Here is a 21,144-nt window from a genome sequence, read left to right as displayed (position 1 = left end):
CTAACTGAGCTGGCCCACATGCTGAACAGTATCATTTATTCACACTGGTTGGAATCCAGTCGTGCAGCCGGTTTTTCCTAAAGGTGACAAACTGGGACTTGTTCCCTGGTCTACCTGAGTGCTGAAGTTGCCATATGTTGATAAGCATTACAGTGAGGGCCACAGGGGGTTCTCCAATGTATTTGCATGCGTGGGTTGGGGGAAGTTGGCTTAAATTAGTTCAGGGGAAGATGATCGGATGTCGCCAGCACGCATGCGGTTTGCTTTTCTGTACATATGCGTGTATCAGATCCTGCAGAATCCACAACTGTGATCTGGAGCATGTAAAGTTTAATAATGTGAACAGTGTTTAATCTGCGTGTTCTTTGCCTATGCTGGCTCATGAGATGGTTTCTGTTTGTGGTTGCCAGCATATCATGCATACAGTCAGATTCACATGAGAAAGAAGAAGCCTGTTAGTCAGACTTCTGCTTTAATTCCTTGCCAGACGGTAAAATTTCCCTCCTGAAACATGCTGAGTGTATCGGCACAGATTTTTAGTCACTCACGGCCTGAATCCAGGCTGTAACAAACAGATTTTGATGATCCTGTCATGTTTTCTCACTTTTTCTCCCAGAATCAGCATAAGAAATACTAATATTGACCAAGTTTCAGTTAAAATGTCTACAGAAACCAATAGGAATCAGGTTTTTGCACTCGTAGAGCTGCAGGAATCTATAACATGCATGTTTTCAAATGTAGGTGTTTATAATATGGTTGGCTTGGTTTTACAACCCTGTTTATGTTTATTTAATGACCCTGGGGTCAGACCAGCGGCACAGTTCACAGTAAGATTCGCTAAAGTAGAGCAAGCAGTTTTTGTCAGAACAAGTTAGAAAGCGAGCTTAATGAAAATAGGCTTTGAGAATTTTAAGGCCAAGAAGCAGTCTGATGTAACTGTAACCTTCAGTTAAAATCAGAAATATAAACCTAATTTGGACCTGTCACTGTACCTCGATTAAAACTCTACATAATAAATTTGAGCTTGAACTAGATAAAGATGCAGGAAATTTGCTTTAACACATGATTTCAATGGAAAGTAAATCATTGACTTCCTTTTTGGCTTTACAGTTCAGATCAAAAGGGAAAATTCAGATATGAATAGATAAAAGAGGAAACGTGTCTGTGGATCTGCACCATGAACACCATACAGAGGTCAGGGTCATGCCTGCGAAAACCAGGGACACGGTTCCCTGTAAAAGGTTGGGGAAAAAATTGAGTTCCAGCGAAAATGAACAGTCGACACACCAAAAATGTCCAAATCTCCTCAAGTTGTGAAGACATCTCATCTCCACAGGCCTCTTCTGGTCACTTCTCAGATCCTTGATTTCACCCACCCTGACCAAAATACTTGTTCCTGCTGAATAAATGTAACCCTAGACCACAATGCTGTCACCACCTTGCATTTCTGTGGATATGGTATTGTTTTGATGCTGGACTATTTCTGTGTTAAACTTTTGAAATGTGGCCTAAAAGCACCAGTGTGGTTTCATCTGACCATGTAGTCCTATAAGTTAGAGTGAAGATTTATTTGCTGCAGCAAACCATAACACCCCCACCTCCATTCTTCACAGTTGGAATGAGGTTGTTTTCCTGGAATGCTGCATTTAGTTTATGCCAAACATGCCCCCAGTTCTGGAGTCCAATTATTTCAGTTTAAGACTCTTTTTCATGTTTTTCTTAGAGAGAAAAGGTTTCCTCGTCCCACACCTCCTATAAAAGTTACACTTGTGCAGCCCCTTTCTGATTGCACAGGCATGCATGCTCATATCAACAGCATCAAGAAGCTGCTGTAGGTCCCTGTGATGATTATTTTAGGATTTTAGAGTTTTTGAGTCTTCTTTTAGCATCTTGCAGCCTGCTCACAGGATGAACTTGCTGGAATGGGTATGTTGGAAGTTCTTTTAAGTGTCCTCCACCTTTAGACTATGTACTGTACAGTGGAATGACAGATTTGAACTTCTTTTGAGGCCTCTTTAAATCCCTTGCTACATTCAAAAGCTGCTACAATCTTTTACTTGAATGTTGTAGACAGATCTCTGGATCTCACCGGTGTTCAACATTCAGGAGAACCAAGCTCAAGGTCTCAGGTTTAAAATTGCTGTTAAAAATCAGTTTGAGTGACTTTGCCTGAACTCCATATATTTTAAAAAGCAGGTCACTGGAAAGGTTTTTTGCTGTGATTGTTTAACATCACAACCCACCAAGTGTTGCAGGATTTGCTTCCTTCCCAGTGTGAATCACGCAGTAGGCAGGCTGCTTTCTCAGAAACCCACATGTTAACTTTCAGTGGTTAAAGAGTTACAAGTTAAAGACGATTCAGCTATGGGGCACCCCCAGCAGGTTTCTTATTTTATTATACAGCATCTTGATACCTTGAAGGCAGAAGAAGCCCACACTCTGCAGGCTCACAGAAATAACAGCTGGCCCCCTTCCATAAACTCCAGTAGAGATGATCTCTCCAGTTTTGACTGACTATATCACCACATAAGCCCACATAATGCCCTCTTTATGTGGGCATTTTAAACCAAAACTGATTTAATTTTCAACTATAAACCAATAAGGTCAATCAGATGTCAGCAACTCAGTGCATTTAGGCATCTAGACATGGGGAAGATGCTTTGAAGAATCAAAATAGGAAAGAAAGGTAATTTAAGGGACCTTGAGCGACACATGGTTGTTGGTGCGAGATAAGCTGGGCTGAGGGTTTTCAAAACAGAAAATGCCCTGTTGATGCAGGAGGAGAATGGGCAGGCTGGTCTGTTTGATTTTCCAATTTAGCTGCAACCTTCAGATGGTAGGATCAGAATTTGGTGTAAACAACATGGAAGCATGGATCCATCCTGCTTTGAATCAACTGGTACACGTTGGGCCCTTTTAGTATCAACAGAGCATTGTTTAAATGACACCTGCTGCTTAAGTATTGATGTTCACCATATTTTCATGACCATAGTGGGCCCATCTTCTGACAGCTATGTCCAGCAAAATAATGCACTGTGTTACAAAGCTCAAATCATCTCCAACTGGTATCTTGAACATGATAATGTAGTCCAATGGCCTCCACAGTCAGAAGATCCCCAATAGAGCACATTTGGGAAGTTGTGGAAGAGGAGCATTGCATGCTGGATTCTCAACCACCAAATCACCAGCTGCTGTGTAGGCAAAAGGTGTCCAGCAAGGTGTACTTAATAAAGGGGCCGGTGAGTGTATGGCATAAAACTTGGCCATTAAGATTTAGGCTGAATTGTGTAGAAGTTTAAACTACCTCCAGTTTTTTTCTACAATGGAACCAGATCAGAGAAATGCAACCAAAGGTCAAATACAAGCACATAAAGCCTGGAGATCTTGTAATCAAGGCCACCTTAAAATATTACAGCCAAATCTGGGTCCTTAGAGGGAAAGTAGAACAAAATGAGGGAGTATCCAGGCTTCCACGCAATGCTGCGTAGAAAGAATGATTCAGGTTTGGCTAACTTCTGCATCATATCCTTATGAGTCGTTGTCACTGTTTCGCTCAGGTCACAACATGCCATAAACGCGTGAGTCTTGGTTTCTGTTGTACATGTTGAAACAGAGTATTAGTCTCAAAAACATCATCCGCCTACCTCTGAATTACAAAACTCCACCTGAGACGTGCAGGGAGACACTTTGAGGCCTTTTTACGACCATTTATGCTGGTAGCTTGTCCAAACAAATGTGTCTAAACATTGTTCACTGCCTCGTTAATATATTCACACATCAATTTTAAAATCCCAATATCATGGTTGCTATGCAACAAAATCTAAAAATATAAAGGAAGTATACCTGAAGAAATGATCTTTATTTTGCCTGTGCTTCCAGGTGGGTGCTCGGCCCGTGTGGTGACGGTGTCTCCTGGTCCGTTAATCAGAGTGGAAGGTCAGCCGGTCTCTATAAGGTGTGACGTCAACGACTATGAAGGACCTAGTGAGCAGGTAATGGCCTGGCGATTACGATAATTTTGATCTTCTGAGGTCTTTCCTCCATTGAAATAATCAACTGCAATGATGATGCAGGATTCATCGTGTGGACAGACTTGAAAATCGTTTCAATCTTTGTGATTGGTTAAAGGGTACCAGCCATTTTTTATTTGATGAAGACTAAAGATCACCGTTCACCCCCCTTTGCCCTGCAGGATTTCGAGTGGGAGATGTCCAGGGATGCAAAAGGACCAAAGATTAAAATGGTCTCCACATTCGATTCCAGTTTCTCAGACCCTTCGCTCAGCAAGCGTGTCGCGTCCGGCGACATCTCGGTGGTGCGGCTGCAGGACAACGAGGCGGAGCTGAAGATCGCCGAGGTGAAGTCGCAGGACTCTGGTTTCTACTTGTGCCGAACGACCAGCACAGACTCGGTCATCAGCGGCAACTACGAGGCTCAGGTCCAGCTCAAAGGTAAGAAGGCAAGAGATGGGAGATCAAATGTAGCTGTGCTTCGCTGTGGTTGTGACAGCAGCATTTTTCCAATCAACTCTGACCAACCAACTCCCCTGTCAAAGCATTCCCACATCACGATGCTGCCACCACCATGTTTCACAATAGGCTTTTCACAGTGATTGTTTTCTTCCTCATATGGCTGTGTTGGTTCATTTAGCAGCTTTCTCCACTCCTTAGTAAAGCTCCACTAACCATCTATTTATATCTTCCTGCACACACACACACACACACACCGAGTGCTGGTTTTAGACAATTACTGGCTTGCATACAGACACTCGGCACACACCCTCTGGTGGTGGGGAGCAGATGTCAGGTGGGAGTACTTGGCTTGTGTCAAATTAGAGCCAGGGAGATGGAGATTTGGAGAGAATATAAATGACGCTGTGTGGCTGAAAAGGTGTTGTAGATTTTGGACGAAGCTGTGTCATACAGTAAGCTCTGTAAGTAGCTTTGCGTAAGTTTCTCTCAAGCATGTAAAATGGTAGAAATGCACATCATCTAATCTACAAATAAAGTATTTCGCCTTCACAACAGCTGAGCAGCTTCAATTTTTTTAAATATTGCTTCATTTTAAAAAAAAAGTAACATCACTTAAGTGCACTCAGGTTCTTTTCAATTAATTACAGTAGCATTAAAAAGTTTCTTTTTTTTTATTAACTTCATTATAGTGATTTATCTTAATTATTTGGCTTACAGCTATACTCTGTGTCTCAGTTAATTGAAAATATTACATAACAACAATAGAAAAGCATTATTTGACTTCGAAGACGTATGTCCTTGTACTCTACAGTGTAGCCATTCAGTACTTGGTGGGGCTCCTTTTGCATGAATTTCTGCATCAGTGAAGTGTGGCATACAGACGCTCAGCCTGTGGTTCTGCTGAGTTTTTCAGGAAGCCCAGGTTGATGTAATAGTGCTAGCTCTGGTGTTTATCTGCCCCAAGTTCTGTAAGACTAACAAACGTTTGTGCTACGTTAGTGCTGCTTTGCTTTAGTTATAAAGATATTAATAAATGTTTAAGAGTAGGTCATTAAAGATCAGTCAGCCCCCCTGACATCACCTAAAACAAAAGTTATTCAATACCAGTTTGTACTGGTTGGTGCGACTAGCAATTTTGTCCCTCCATAATATCTAAAGCCATCCCTCCATGTTCACAAACTTTGGTTAGCTTTGGTTATATCTGCTGCTTGTGTACATCATCTAACAGACTTTTTCCTTCCACTAAACTTAACATTATCATACTTGCATACAGCTCTCTGTGAGCAGCCAGCTTCTTTAGCAGTGATATTTTGTGGCTTACCCTGTCACTGACTGTCTGCTAGATATCTGTCAAGTCAGCGGTCTCGGCCCTGAAACGTGTAGGCCATCACATAACATGGCGGCCTGTTATTTTCTTAAGACTTGCAGATGTTTAAGCTGGTATTGGACTCCAACCAAGTCTTTAGTCAAAAATTTAGTTAAAATTGTGCAGTTTTTGTTTGGGTGTGCTTGAGAGCTACAGCTTCTGTAAAAGGTGTCATTGAGATGAAAGTGCAACTTTGAGCTTAAAGTGCAGAAATATAAAAGCAACCTGGGAAAGGCAACTCACTTCTGATAAGATTTACGCTTTAATGTAAAACAGCTAATTTATTTAATGATATTTACCTAAAAACGAATATAGAGGAAGTAGTAAAAAGTTATTTTTCATGTTTAAAGAGATTTTGGGAAGTTGCTTCTCAAAAAACGAGAAGATGATAAAGCAGATTGGCCCCAGTTTATTTGTATTTATTATAAAGGGAACTGCTGTTCAACACCAGTGCAACTGAGAGGAAGTATTACCAACCAGTGTACGATGGCAACAATCCGGTTCAGTAACATTTACCCCGTGGAAAGTACTTTTTTTTTTTTTTTTTGATTACTATTTGCAACTCAAAGATGGATTGATATGATCTCACCCTGCCTGATCCCACAGATCAACTCGTACTTCCTCATCCGACGGCAAAATGTTGGCTACAGGGCAGCATATTTTGAGCTGCACATTATTTCCTTTAGCAAGGTTTACGATGGAGCACATTTTAGGCTCAAACACAAAGTTGGGACAAGTTCTCCATAAACATCACCATGAAGTCATTTGTTCTTCCATGAGGCCATAGAGAAAAGTATTCATAGCTCTCGAACCTTTTCACATTTTATTACGTTGCAACTACAGTATGTATTGGGATTTTATGTGATAGACCAACACAAAGTTTTCCCTGGTGGAAATCTGACAAGTGTGGCGGGCATTTATTTTCAGCCACCCCTTGTCTTAGTCTGCATTCTCAGCACAAATTTATTCCCGGTGCAGTTTGGACTCACGTATGCATCTTCCTTTCAAGGCTTTTCCAGGCATTTCTGTCTGGGGGGGAACCCAAAACCTGCTGTTATAACCTTTCTGGCCCGGGAACCTCTCGGATTGAGCTGGAGAGTGTTTATCTGCTAGCATCTCGGATAAGAGGGGAGACAATGGATGAATCAATAAATAATCAAGTTCTTTGAGACTGAATATTTTACTCATCATTCCTGCACAGTTTTAGTTGAACTTGTACAACAGGTTAAGCAGTTAAAGGATGAACATTCTGCAAAAATAGCAGACAGTTGAGCAGATCTAGCAACGCAATAGTAAGTAATCAGACCTTTCCTTACATGTAAAATTACAATTTTAAAAATAAAATTATATAAAACACCATGAGAGCATTACTTTAATGCAACATTTAGACTGCATCTTGCTTTTCTTTTGTACAATTTTAGGTCAACTTTAGGATAGACGTTTCGTCCTGCATCATGTTAATGCTGCATTTCGCCTTTAACTTTTTAGATAAACTGCAATGAACTGGTCAGAAGCTTAGATCACTAACGAAGTTGACTATTTTAGCGTTCATTTTCATAGTTTGTCATTTTCTCACCACAAAACATTTATTCAGCAGTTTCCCCTTGGTTTTAAGTGGATTTGTTTTGATGGTAATTGGGAACATGATCTCTGTTTGGTAACCCAGGCCTGAAAACAAAATCCCTCACAGCTCAATAGGTTTATTTTCTCTAAAGAAGCAAAAAGCCCTCTTGTGGGGGAGGAGAACGGGGCGCTTTCTGGCTTGGAAACCCAAATTTTAAGAGATGAAGTGATGTAGAGCGTAATCAGACAACAGGTTAGTTATCTCCATAATGCACTATCATGTTCAGCTGCTCTCTGCTTCCCAGCACAGCTCCCCAGACACCTTGTTAAATTTAGACCTGAATTAACAAGGCAGCCATGTTTATATGCAGGGAGAGCTCATCGCATACATGCAAAGCATATGCATTAGCAAGTGCAGCGATTTCAGTGTAGGTAGGAGACGATGTCTGCAAAAGATACTTGTCTTTTGGCCTTGATGAATTAGATTACTAGTGGAAGCTTGTGTTTTACCCTTGTCAGATTCAAACACACAATGCTACCATTGCTACCCTGAGGAGGTTTGGTTATGTAAGAACAAGCGAAGTGAAGTTTGCTGAGGGGTTGGAAAAAGGATTTTAGGCTAATTTTAATTGACAGAGCAAAACACAATTATTTGCTCCACCCTTGTTATTTTCCATAGATACTCAGCTCAGTGCAGCTCTACTTTCCTATCACTGGGCACTTCTAACTGGTCTCTACTGATGACCTGCTGTCTTTTGCAGTTTTAAAATGCCTCAAACATCTAAACAGATACATCTTATGACTCCCTTTTAAAGCTTATATATCATTACCATCTTTGACTACTGCTAAAGTGATTTTTCCAATATCAAGTTTGATTCCCAAAACATAATGAACATTTTGGTGCCAAATTCAGAAGATGAATTTTTTGTTGATGCTGAAGGCATATAACTAAAGCTTTATGCTTAATAAGGCTCATATTTTGTCCTGCTCATGAGCTTCAATCAGAAACTACAAACTCTTCCAACACCTGATTGGATTACAGGTTCCAGACGTTAATGTTCATGTTTTATCTCAAAATAGAAGGATTTAAAAAAGGATCATCAGACAGAAACAAGCCAAGGGGCTCATTTTTCTCATATAATGAAATTGTTATCAAACTAGTTTCCTGCTAGACAGCATTGCTTTCTCAAGTTGATGAAATATCAGGAATTTTGAAACGGAAATTGTGTAAGATCTCCATTTCTTGTCAGATTCAAGATGGCACAGGTATTAAAGTTGTCAGATAACATTAAAAGTTATCTTCAGCACAAGGAGTCATGTTTGAAAGTACGACTTTCTATTGCGATCACTAAATTATCAAATGAGTCTACATTAAGTTTAATTGATGAGTTGATCAGTTGGACTTCAGAAAATCTAAAGTGAACTTTTTTTCCTTTGGTTTTCAAACTGAATCCATCCAAAGCACTCTGTCTTATGGGATGTAAATGTGCCATCAGTGTAATTCCAACAATGCACAACTATGTACTTGTTATTCTCAGCCATCTGCCTCTTGTTGGGCACATTTTCAACAGGACTGGAATTGGCTTAAAACTGGACAAATTTAGAGACGAATCTCACATCCAACCCTTCATAGGGTTGGAATAATAGGCTTGTTTTCCAATGGAAGAGGTTTAAAAGCCCTTTCCAGAAACGTACAATTTGGTGAAACAAAGCTTAGTAAGCTAATAGAAAATTAACTCAACATTTTTATTTAAGTGGATAACACTCATTACATTCCTGTTCCTCACAAAGGGCATTAGAAAAAAATCTGATGTAAAGAAGTATAGAGAAATACTGACTAAAAACCTTCCAGAGAGATTACGTTCCCAGAGCACGGAAGGTTTACTTTCAAATGCATAGATTCCAGTTTTGGTGAGCCCACCTTAGTTAATTGACTTTTAGTGTCCAAAATTGAGAAGTTTGTATTTAAAAGAAAGGTTAAAGGTATTTTTTAGGCACAAGCGGCCTTCGTTTTTCCATTTTTTTAATAATGGGGGTAGGGTATGCAGTAAACGTCCGCGGGCTGGGATTCAGACCCACAACAGCCTGCGTTGAGGACTAAGGCCCCAGGGGTTTGGAGAATTAACAGTCTCCAAACAAAAAGGCATGATTTTCCAGGCATTTAATAGTGGTTGTTGGTGAGCCCAGTCTTCCATTTATTTACCAGAGTTGGGAAATGACCTCTTGTGACCCAAACTGTTATTGAAAACAGTAATATTCTGTAAGCATTCAGATATTGGTTGCAATTTGTGCAGGTATTGTTACCCTGATCTCTCAAGGATTTAGCCCTTGTTTCTGTCCCATTAGCTCTCACAGTAATCATTCATATTAGGGAGCCATGCAGTGATTTTGCAAAACATACTTTGAGTTTCACTTGTAAAGATTCAATAGGCAATCTTTCCATCTTTCCACAGTAAGTCTCTAAAAACATGCTGTTTGGCACTTTTAAAAGTGAGGCTTATGCTACATGTCATCATATGACACATTAGAAAACATTATGCTACTTCTAGCTAATTACCAGTAAAAGAGAGCAATTGCTACTTTGCAAAGTTTATTCTCAGAAACAGGACCCGCAGTTACCTCAGTGGTCTGGCTGTCGACTCTTCTCCGCTTTGAGTTGTTTTTTCACCCAAATCCAAGATTACAAGTTGTTTAATAACCCTGGGACAACAAACTATCTTTTTTTCTGTTGTCAATAACTGCTTTCACATTCATTTGACATACTTCAGTTTAACAGTTGTCTTTTTGTGAAGCAAACAATGCGTTCTGTGATTAATGCATTAAATGTATGTCCTTTTTAAAACCAGACATGTCGAAGCATGTCTGGTTGAAGATGAAAACTCTCAAAGTGAAAGTGACCCAGTTCTAGGCCCCCATTTTCAGAAATGGCTTTGATTCTTCTTCACTGAAAATTGCCAGGAATACTGAAAACAGCCATAAATGAGAAAATGCTCTCACTAAAAGATAGTTTTACTGACTTCTCTAAATTAGATATGACGTAGTTTTGTTAGTGTTAAATAAACAAAAGAGGATCGGGTTCAGATAAGTGATTTGCTTCTGTATTTGTAACATAGTATGTTAAATATCTAAATATGTTGGTGGAGATAATGAAGCAGAACCTGTGTGCAGACATACAAACCCTACTGTGAGGTTACCATTCAGCATTATTAACCCCCCCATATCCCCGCTGCTCCCATTCTGATCATCGACACATCCATCTGTTCCTTCACCTTCCCTGTTGTGAAAAGATGAGATGTGGATTCAACTGAAAACCGTCATAAAGGAAAAACACCCCCAGTTTTTATTTTAGACTCCTCACAGTGAGTCATGTTCTTGGTTTCAGTAAGAAAATGGACTCAGCAGAGGTAAAGGCCGCCTTGTTGAAACCTGCTCCGACGTCACATTTAGCTTCAGATTCCAAACAATAAAAGCATGAGAACTGACTCTCTTGTTTGACAGTGAAAGGGAGAGTTTATTGGGTTACCTGAACACTCCCCTGGGTGTGTTTCATGTTACACATGCAATCAGAAATTTACTGCCTAAACCTGAAGCTGTTGGTTTACTTTGTTTTTGCTTTAGGCAGTGGCCTTGTTCAATTTACAGTTTGTAAATTTACCAGCAAAACTTTAACTATTTCTTCATTCATTGTCCTTTCCCACAAGGTAAATTTAAATCACCTTAAGTTTAAAGGAGAGCTGTTTAATGATGTAAAAATCTGTGTGGTCGTCATCATCACAGTTTGATTTTGTTGCTCCACCCAGTTAATGTGTCACTTTAATGGCTGAATGGTCAGTTATTAACCTTTAGTTTAGCTTGACCTGAAGCTCATGTTTCATCTAGAATATAATGAACATTTTATGTAGTTTCTTTTAAAGTTTTACCTGAAGTACTGCTTAAATGCCAGGTTTACCCTAGTGGTTTCTCTCTGTTTTTAACTATACTTCATTTTAAATTTTTTTTAGGACAAAAAACCTTTTTATATGAAAATTGGAACACATTTTTTAAGGGGAAGTATTATCTGAGCCAGGAACGCTAAAAAAAATGCAGCAGAATGAATCTAATCAATTTTTATTATTTGTATAAAGCACTTTGTGAATAGATTCTTCCACGTTGCCCTTAGGGACACAAAAATTGATTTGTGAGATTGCCATAGAATTATTTTACATCAATATTTTTCTTACCTGTGTTTTTTTTCTTTTGTATAAAATTGCATTTTAAACTTCAGTTTCAAAGTACATAACAAACATACACATGTTTCTAGAAACGTTTTACTTCTGAAATACCTGTTATCGTTTGCTTAAATACACCCTTAGCAAAAATAAAATTCAAAAGAGGCATGACAATTCAATTAACCCAGAAGGGGTTCAATTGTAAATGTCTTTATATTTTCCCATAATGTGGTAAAAGGTATAAGTTATAATGGTGGAAAAACCCATCAAAAAGGGGTCATCACAGCTTAGTTGGGATAATCTGTCAACAAGAGAGATGTGTAGCTGTAACCGCTGGAAGAGTGTCAAGATGAAAGCCGTAAGACTTGGTGTTTCTAATTTGCCTCAGGCCATGTAGGGGAACCAGGAAACACGTAAGGAAGGTTCCAAAACTGAATGTTAAGGGTTGTGTAGAGGAAAACTAAAAGCCTGAAGAAATCAGCCACATGTTGGAACGTGGTGATGGCAGCATCATGCTCTGGGTCATGGAAGCTGGTCAGAGTGTTAGGAAGACCATGGAAGATGACCTTTTTGCTTGCACTATGTGTTTTGGTGTATTTTATCTTGTTACCAATCGTCTCATTATTTATAAAATGTTGTCTTTCTGTTTTTCTCATTAGTTATACCCAAAACCCTCAAGGTGTCCCCCCAGACTCCACCTCCAGTCGTTCTAGAGGGAAACGACCTCACACTCTCCTGCAACGTCACTCGGGAACTGAACTACCCCACCTACCTGTCCATCACCTGGTTGGTGAAAAAGGGCACCGCTTCTGAGGAAATTCTCACGTTTGGTCCTCAGGGAGACGTCGTCACAGGTTCGAAGTTCACTCGCCGTTACTTGGACGGCGGCCTTCGGTTGGTTCCTGGCAGGATTGGCTTGTTCGAGCTGGTGATTTCCAGAGTCACCACGTCTGATCAAGGAACTTATGAATGTAACGGGACTGAATGGACGCATGAAAGTGGAGGGAAGTGGACAAAGATTGTGGAGATCACAAAAGAGATGGGGACAGTTACTGTCACTCCTACAGGTAAGAAAATATCCCATGTTTGCCTTGTGATGTTTTTAAATCTGTCTTTTTATCAGTAAACTACTGAGTATGGAATCTGAAATGGTTTCTTGTTTAAAAAGTGAGCTTTGCAACTGCTTCCTAATCACAGCTTCAGGCTTTAGGTTACATTAGAAACAATTTGTGTTAGAATTTCATTCCCAAATGTTGGCAGTCAGGCTGCATGTGGGTAATATAAGCAGCAGGCTTTAACAAATGGGAGAAATGTGTGAAAAGAAAAGATGCCTGTTTCTGCACAACAGAGAAATGCCGTGAGTATCATCAGTTTGCTCTTTTGAGGCAATTTTTACTTGTATAATTTAGATGCATTTCTTTCAGATATTTAAATTTTGCATGCATAATGCATTCAAGTGTTCAAAACCTTAGAACTTTTACATTTTGTCATGTTACAACCACAAACCTTAATGTATTTTATTGGGCTTTTGTGAGACAAAGCAGCACACAGTAGTGAATAATTGTGAAGTGGAAAGCAAATTAAATAATAATGGTCCCTCTGAAGGAGCTATAGAGATCCACAGCTTGGGTTTAAGAACAGTCAGTAGTTGTGCAAAAATCAGAGAAATTAGAAGATGGATAAAGCTAAATACAGGTCAACCCTGATAGAAAACCAGTTGGAAATTGCAAAAAACTGGACATTGGGGCAGACAGGAGAACTTTTCTAAACAGACAGCAACAGGTACAATAGAGAGGTTTAATGGTCAATGCGTCATTCTGTGTTAGAATTGCCCAGTCAAAATCCTTTCCTAAATCCAATGAAGAAGACTAAAGAAAGGCAAAACGTTTTGATGTTCACTTGCACTCTCTGTCCAAACTGCCTGAACCTGCGCTAGTTTGCAAAGACATATGGTCAAACATCCCCTAAAGACTTATAGGTGCAGTTGCAGTCAGGAACAAGTCAGAAAATTATTGACTCATAGATGCTAAACACAAATGAACACCACACTTTTCAGATTTTTATTAGAGAAATCCTTTTAAAAACTAGGGATGCATGAGATATTGGTATTAACATGAGTTGATTATCATAGTGTCGAAAGGGTATATATATTATATATATGTCAATAAATATCAGTTATTGGGGTCCATATTTTCATATCCGTGCATCCCTAAAAAAATATGCATATTTGTGCGTTAATTAAATGAGAAAATGTGAAAGTTGTGGGTATTCCTGCAAGGCACTGTGTTTTTTTTTCTTCTAATTTTGTAAGAAAAACAAAGTATCTATATATGATTAACTTTGTCCTTCACTACAGCTTTGTTTGTCCAGAGCTGTAAATGCAGTAATAATCTAGTTGAAGAAAGTTCTGTATTTTTCTCATACTTCCACCTTGTTGTTAATTTTGGCTCCCTGCTGCTCAGTGTAGAAGTAATCTATTTGCTGGGATTGTTAGAGCACCATATGTTGGCGTTAATGCAAGGGATCCTCATATTGTTTCTCTGTGGGGTGAAAGAAGAGTACTGAAGGAGCTCAAAGAAAGGGAGAGTTAATTTGTAACAAGCTTGAATGGCGTTGTGCAGAATCATTCTGTGTCAAATGGCATTTCATCTAGAAAAAGGTGACTCGTAGTGTCCATTGCTCACAAGCCCGATTGCCTAGTGGAAAAAAATCAATTCCTACAGGTCGGTCCCTTGATGCTCTGTGCTTTTTTGCACTCCCTGGACTCCATTTGTCCTTCGCTTAAAATCTGAATACCTTTTAGTTCTGTTACTTAAAACAGATCAAAGCTGGCTGGTATCTTGTCTTCAAATGATGTCTTTAAAAATCCTCAGAATGAGGCACATGTGTTACCATGATCTCTATTCTTCAGATCCTGCTCTTCATTTAAGGTTGCCATGTGTAGGAAGGGATTTTTGTACTAATGAGTCGGAAATGTGGTTATATTGGAAGACAAGAAGTGTGAGAAGAGCAAGGGACGTGGGAGAGTTCTCCGCCTACTGTGTGGCTCTTTGTTTTTAAGGGATCCTCTTCATCGAGTCTCTCTCTACTCTCCATCTTGCTCTCTCCCAGGAGGTTCATGACCCTAAACTGGCCTTCTGTCTGCCTTATCCTGTCTACACAGAGGCCCTGCTAGACTCGGTCATTCATTGAAGTTGCTGTGGAGACCATATCTTCTATCTCTCTAGGTTACCATATCCTCTTAAGTGCTGGAGAGCACCCAGGGGTTTGTAATGAAACCAAACATGAACAGCACACACAGGTCTGGGACTCGCAACCATTGTGCCCCAGTCACTTCGTATTGATTTACTGGCTTTGGTAAAAAGGATGAGAAAAGACAAACAGAGTCTGCTTTGTCCCTTTTGTCCTTTTCCAGACACCACACAGATTACCTCTGTTGATGTTGCTACCGGAGACGATATTTAAACCCCTGATACATGGGAAAGACTGACATTTTTAATATACCTGCCCTTTTTTAATCATTGGATAGGACTGTAAATGTCATCTTTAGCATCTTTACTGAAAGAATGTCTAGGGAAGGGGAAAGTCTGCCCTTCTTCCTTTGGTTCCCAGTTGGATATTTTGCTCTATTTTTAAAGCAGATTCAAAGATCAAGTCTCGTCATTTTTGTTTCGTAAAATTACTTGACAAACAAGTAGAATTGAAGTTTGCAGTATAGTTTTGATTTAGCCATCATAATGTTAGCAAGGACAGCCTCATAAAATCTGATTTAGGCACCGTGCTAGCCATCTAGCTTCCATGATGTTAACAAAAAGCCTCCTTAAAAGTAACTCAGTTTAGCACTAAGCTAGCTAGAGACAAAGCTACCATAATGCTAGCAAAGTAAGCCTCCAGAAATGTAGCAAATCCACTACCATGGCAAAGAAAGCTGTTTAGAAATGATTTTGCACTAAGCAAATCACCATGATAGTCACTCAGCTACTTCTGGGCTTCTAAAATATAACTGGTTTATTGCTATGCTATTCACTCAACAAGCAACAGCTTCAATGACGCTAGGAAGGAGAGCACATATTCTCCAACTGAATTGAGATTTATGCTAGCCACTCAGCTAGCATATCAGCAACTGACTCAGCTACCGTAGCAGAGAGCCTCCTAAAATTTTACTTAATTTAGGAGAAGGTTGCTACTCAGTAGCTCGACAATCATAATGCTAGAAAACAGGTCCAGCTAAAATGTTAATTTACCACTATGCTACTCGCTCAGCTAGCCACACGGCTACCATAATGCTGGCAAAGAGCCTCCTTTTTTAGCACTATGCAACCTACTCAGCCCAGTGACCTGCACTTTCATAATGCTAGCAGTGTATGTAGCATTTGATTGGAAAAAAGTATAAGCAGAATGTTTCCATCTTTTACTTGTTAAAACCTAAAGATTGTGAAGTTATTATATTGTTTTTCACCTTGTCCTTTGACTGCTTATCTTAACACTTGCTAATCAGTGCATTGCTTAATTTCATCTGTGTGCAAAAAAAATCAGTTTTGTGCAACTTTAAAATGGATTCTGTTGTTGTCTTTTGTCCTAAGGCCATTTCCTCAACGTGAAAGCTTCATCTTCCTCTTCGTCCTCCCCTTCTGTGCTACTTTCTCCCGGAAACATGCTGACCCTTTTCTGCTACGTTTTTGCTGACAACCTGCCAGTGCTCTCCCTGGAAATGACCTGGCTGGCTGATGGCCGTGAAATCATCACTATGGACCACAGTGGGTTGGTTATCTCCAACACATCTTCGAACGGAGCGCAGGAAAAGCGAGGGCAGGCGACCCTGGAGAGGACCGGAGGCGGGGAGTACAGGCTAGGGGTGAGGGGGGTAAGCGGCGAGGACGGAGGGATTTACACCTGCCGGGTCCGAGCCTTTATCGAGAAAGGAGGACGCAGCACTGGAGGAGGAGGGAGGTGGCACCTGGCGGCTGAGAAGATGTCCAACCCTGTGACTGTGAAAGTCTCAGAAACCAGTAAGTGCCATATTTTTACTGCTGTAAACGATATGGGAAAGGAGATTATGTCAACAAGTACACCTATGGATGTATTTTAAGGCAACACCTCAAATGCACTGCTTTGTTGTGTGACATGGGCAAAGTCTAACGAAGTAAACCAAGATATCAGGAAGAGAATTAAGGACCTCCGCAAATGATCTGAAAATTGTGCTAATGAATGTATTCTGAAAGTGTTTCTCTCTTAGCTTCAGAATCCTAGAGCAAAATTAATATTTAATGAGATGCACAGCTTGATTTGTGGGCTTTAAATTATGGCACAGACTCAGAGCTTTCATGGTATTGCTGTGGTCATTGGTGAGACTACGATCATTATTTCCATCAGTTATTCTAAGGTTATCTCACTGTTTATTTTCTGTTTCATATAAAAGATGGAGGTCACATTGAAGCAAGCGTACAGTAACTTCAAAGGGGTCGATGCATGTTGCATCCGTACTGTTTCTTAGTATGTGGATGTGCAACAGAGCTGCATGCGACTGTAGAATCTCAAGGGGAAACTCTTTAATCCTCCAGTCACCCTGTCGACTCCCGCTGCGCGGACGATTGATTAGTCATGGCTTTCCTGCTGTCTGCTACCTCTGGGTGAGCTGTTAATGTGTATGACAGTGTGTGCGTGCGATGCTCTGATCCTGCCTTCAAGAGCAGCGATGTCAAACACAGTCGACGCAGCAATCAATTACCAGCATGGAGGGTGGTCTCACTGTCTGGAGGTTTCTTGTTTCAGATTTCATTCTTTCTGTTTGAATTCCAACATTAGGCTGTATTTTCTTTTCTTTTTACACGAAGTAACGGCTTTCTGGCAAGATAATGTGTGAGGGCAATTAGTTGATGGAATTAAATATGCACAATAGAAATAATAAGATCATCATTCAAGTTGTATTTCAAGGCTTTTTTATAATGTCTTTTGGAGAAGAGAGCTTCAATGGAAAACAAAATGCTTTTGACAAATTTTGTCCCACAACATTTTTTCAGTTCACTGACATTTGCAGACAATAGTTTCCCACCTCAGCCTTTCGGTCAGGTTGAGGTCTAGACTTTGACCGGTTCAGTACAACAACCTTTCTTTTTCAACCATTGTAGATTTGCCCAGTTTGAACCATTCTTCAACTGCTGGACAGCTGGCCTCACGTTCCAGTCTAGAATGTTAAGGAGGAGTTCATGATCAACTCAGGGACTAAAAAGAAATACATTTCTTAGTTATTACACCAACAGCATCGTTGACAATGCCAAGCCCTAAAAAGAAATGATTATAAACTCAGGTTTGTATTGACTTGTGTGTATCACACAAGTCAATACAAACCTGTCTGTGGTATCACTTCCTCTTGTCAACCTTTCGGCATCACAGCAGACTATAAAATAACAGAATAATCTGACTTTAATGAAGAAATGCTTCTTACATAATCACTCTTCTCAACTCGGCTACTTTACCACGTTTACTGGTTTGGGGAATTCTCGTGTTAACTTTTACCCTATTATTTTAGCAAAGTGGCATTAGTCTTTTTGTCTCTGTCTCATTTGGGTGAAGCGCCTGGCCTGAAGAGAACAAAACTATATTTATGCAGTCCAGTTTGTTTTTTGTGCTTCTTGGCTGCAGTATTGTCAGCTCAGATCAAAAACATCTCATATTTCCTCTCCATGGAATTTGGATGAATTTGGATGCCAGATAACGCTGACGTCAAAAGGAAACCAGGAAAATTATGCTTTGTGGACACTCTGGCAACATGTTATTTACCTATAAAGCTGTGCAAATTAGGTTGATGTTATTATTTACGCCATTTTATTTCTTTTCTAATTGTTATTATGAATCTGGCTGCAAAACGTAGCTAGATTGGCTTTGAACAGTTGTGTGTTTTAGCCGTTCTGTTTAAGATTTTCCGATGTTCGGATCATTTCCTGTCGATGACCCAGCCTGGGCCGAGCTTTGGCTTCAGACAGATGGTCTCACATTTATCTTTGTACTTTTGTATACAGAAGAGTTTATCATTGTTTTTAGTAACTGCAAGGTGTCCAGGTCCTTTGTCTGCCAAACAAACTCACCTTATTACCCCTCCACCACCTCACTTTTTATAGTTGGTGTATTTGTCCGGTTGGGCCTAAACAAGTGGGACTTTCAGCTATTCTGTCTGATTTCTTGCTCTATTTAGGATTGTTTTCCCACTGATTACCCAGTTTGGACCAGTTTTCATCTGTAGGTTTTTGATGGGATCACATTGGACTAGTAAATACTTTCTGACCTAATTATTGCAAAGTGCCCAGTGTCTGTGGTAGCCAAAAAAACCCACATCATCACCCCTCCACCATTGTGCTTTAATGTTGGTTAATTAGCTCTGACCAGTTGGGTTTTGGACTCTGCTAGACCTCTAAAGATCCTATGAGGCATAAGGTGGGGAATTACTGGTGTGTGATTTTCACAGTATGATAACTTTCAGTAAAAATACCATAGTTTTAAATTGGAGATTTAAAGCTAACACACATATAACAAGCTGATATTAGCGAGTGAAATAGTCTGGCTGTCTGTTCTGCTCATAGCTTTAGAGCTGTGGGCTCTCGTGGTTTCAACACCATGAGTGACTTTTGGGTGTTTTTTGCAACTGGAAATTTTTACGGACAGCCATATTTGTGTTTCTTCTTGGCAACGGGAATGTCTTGTAGCCTTCTTTCAGCCAGCTGACCTGCAGGACTTTAAATTAAGGAATTGTATGATTTAATGTTTTTTTCAGTTTTGAGACTCTGTCTCTGCTGGAAACCTATGCTGTCAGTAAGTCATGCTGGAAGCCTTGCAGGTCATAAGAACCTCCATGTCTCAGGCTTGTTTTTCTATAAAATCTAACAGATTATTAGTTTGACTTGGGGCTAATGGTGCAAAATCTACAATTTGTAGTCGTTTTTGTTTGTTAAACAATTCTGGAACCGTAAATGCAAACTGGGTGCGGTCATTTAACTGCTAAAAGATAACACTTTTCTTTCATACAAATCAACAGGATTTATTTTTTCCAGCTATTTGAGCTAAAGTGTGTTTTTTTTGTTGTTGTTGTTGTTTTGTTTTTATTTTTGCTCCTCATCTGCCTTAAGTGGACATTGTTTCAGGCTGCAGGCTGGGAAAATCCAACAAGAACTGTAGTTTTGGAGACGCATTGACCCAGTTGTCCAGGCATCACAATTTGCACATTTTAGAAGTTGCTTTATTTTATATACCTGTTCATTTGTTTTTGCTTCCAACATTATAACTGTTGAGGGCTGAATGTTTGCTTCTCATTAATACAGTCATAATCAAAAGTGGGTTATTGTATTTCTTGCTCAGTTGTGCTGGGTGTAGTTTTAGTCTATAGTTCTTTTCTCACTATTTTGTAGCTTTTTTATATCTTCCCTGGAATTAAATATTTATTAAAACCCTGTGAAACTATTAATCTTTCATATTCTCCAATGAAACTGGTGGAATAAAAGTCTGCTAAAGTTCACTAAATCAGATAAATGAAACAAGTTAAAAACTTGAGCTTAAGACAGTTTGTGAAAATACTCAAAGCTTCTCATAGAAAGCTCAATTTTATTAATAAATAAAATAAAATAGCTTTTGGTGTAGCAGCTAAACAGAAAGACTCAATTTAAACCAATATAAGCCCACAGAACTCGAAACCACACAGGGTCGGTTACGCTTTTCAGAGCTTGAATGTGTTGAGCACTAGAAACGGTTTTAAGGAGGTCTGGCAGCTGTGAATGAGTGAAGACCCGAAGTTAGCCATTTTCAGTCTAAGTAAGTTGTTTTTGTCGTCTGAGGAAGCATGGCGATGAAGCTCTATTTTCTATGGCATGTTAAGATGCCTGTGGGAGAAAGCAAGACTTTCAGCAGATGACAGCAAGGCTGAACAGTTTAGCTTTTAACTTCTGCTTTTCTTGGAAAATGCTAGATGTGGGAATGTGGGAATCTGAGCCAAATTTTCCTTAAACTCTTGCAGGGTTTTTACATACGGCTCAATCATTTTGCTGCAGCTATTCAGAATACTAGTAGTCTGGGCGCGGTGCTGGTGGTGTAGGGGTTAAGCGTGCAATCATGGGCAGAGGCTATAGTCCTAGATGCAACTGTCAGAGGTTCAGGTCCCGGACCCCGCGACCTTTGCTGGATGTCTGCCCCTCACTTTGCCCTCTTTCCCACCTACTGTCAAAAATGAAAAATAAAGGCCTCTAGTGCTGCAAAAAAAAAAAGAATAAAAGTTGTCTACTTTGATGGAGAAATTTTATTCCAAACAGCTGGAAAAAAGAGGAAAAACAAATATGCAAATTGGCTGCCTTTTGTGATGTCACCAGATGCTTTTGTGAATGGAAGCTTACTTTTGAATTAAAGAATTTAAAAGCAAACTAGCCAAACAAAACTATAAACTGACCATGAATCATTGTTCTGTAGATGACAAACTGTATCTAAGGTGAGTTTGGTTGATTTTACAGTAAATTCTGGCTAGTAGCTTTAACACCATTCAGCATGAAGCCATGTT

The 21,144-nt window shown here is 39.7% G+C and overlaps 1 protein-coding gene across 1 annotated transcript in view; it reads left to right on the top strand.

Moving 5' to 3' along the window:
- Nucleotides 1–21,144, top strand: part of ptgfrnb (prostaglandin F2 receptor inhibitor b) — a 68,483-nt gene that overhangs the window by 3,413 nt on the left and 43,926 nt on the right. Inside the window, exons 2-5 of the mRNA XM_047355668.1 lie at nucleotides 3,880–3,992; nucleotides 4,193–4,451; nucleotides 12,269–12,676; nucleotides 16,193–16,618. Of these exons, the coding sequence (XP_047211624.1) occupies nucleotides 3,880–3,992; nucleotides 4,193–4,451; nucleotides 12,269–12,676; nucleotides 16,193–16,618 (1,206 nt within the window). The remainder of the gene's footprint in view (nucleotides 1–3,879; nucleotides 3,993–4,192; nucleotides 4,452–12,268; nucleotides 12,677–16,192; nucleotides 16,619–21,144) is intronic.

The sequence above is a fragment of the Girardinichthys multiradiatus genome, chromosome 24 (genome assembly GCF_021462225.1).
Source record: "Girardinichthys multiradiatus isolate DD_20200921_A chromosome 24, DD_fGirMul_XY1, whole genome shotgun sequence".
In the NCBI taxonomy this organism is placed as follows: Eukaryota; Metazoa; Chordata; class Actinopteri; order Cyprinodontiformes; family Goodeidae; genus Girardinichthys; species Girardinichthys multiradiatus.
This window is presented reverse-complemented; position numbering and strand designations above follow the sequence as displayed.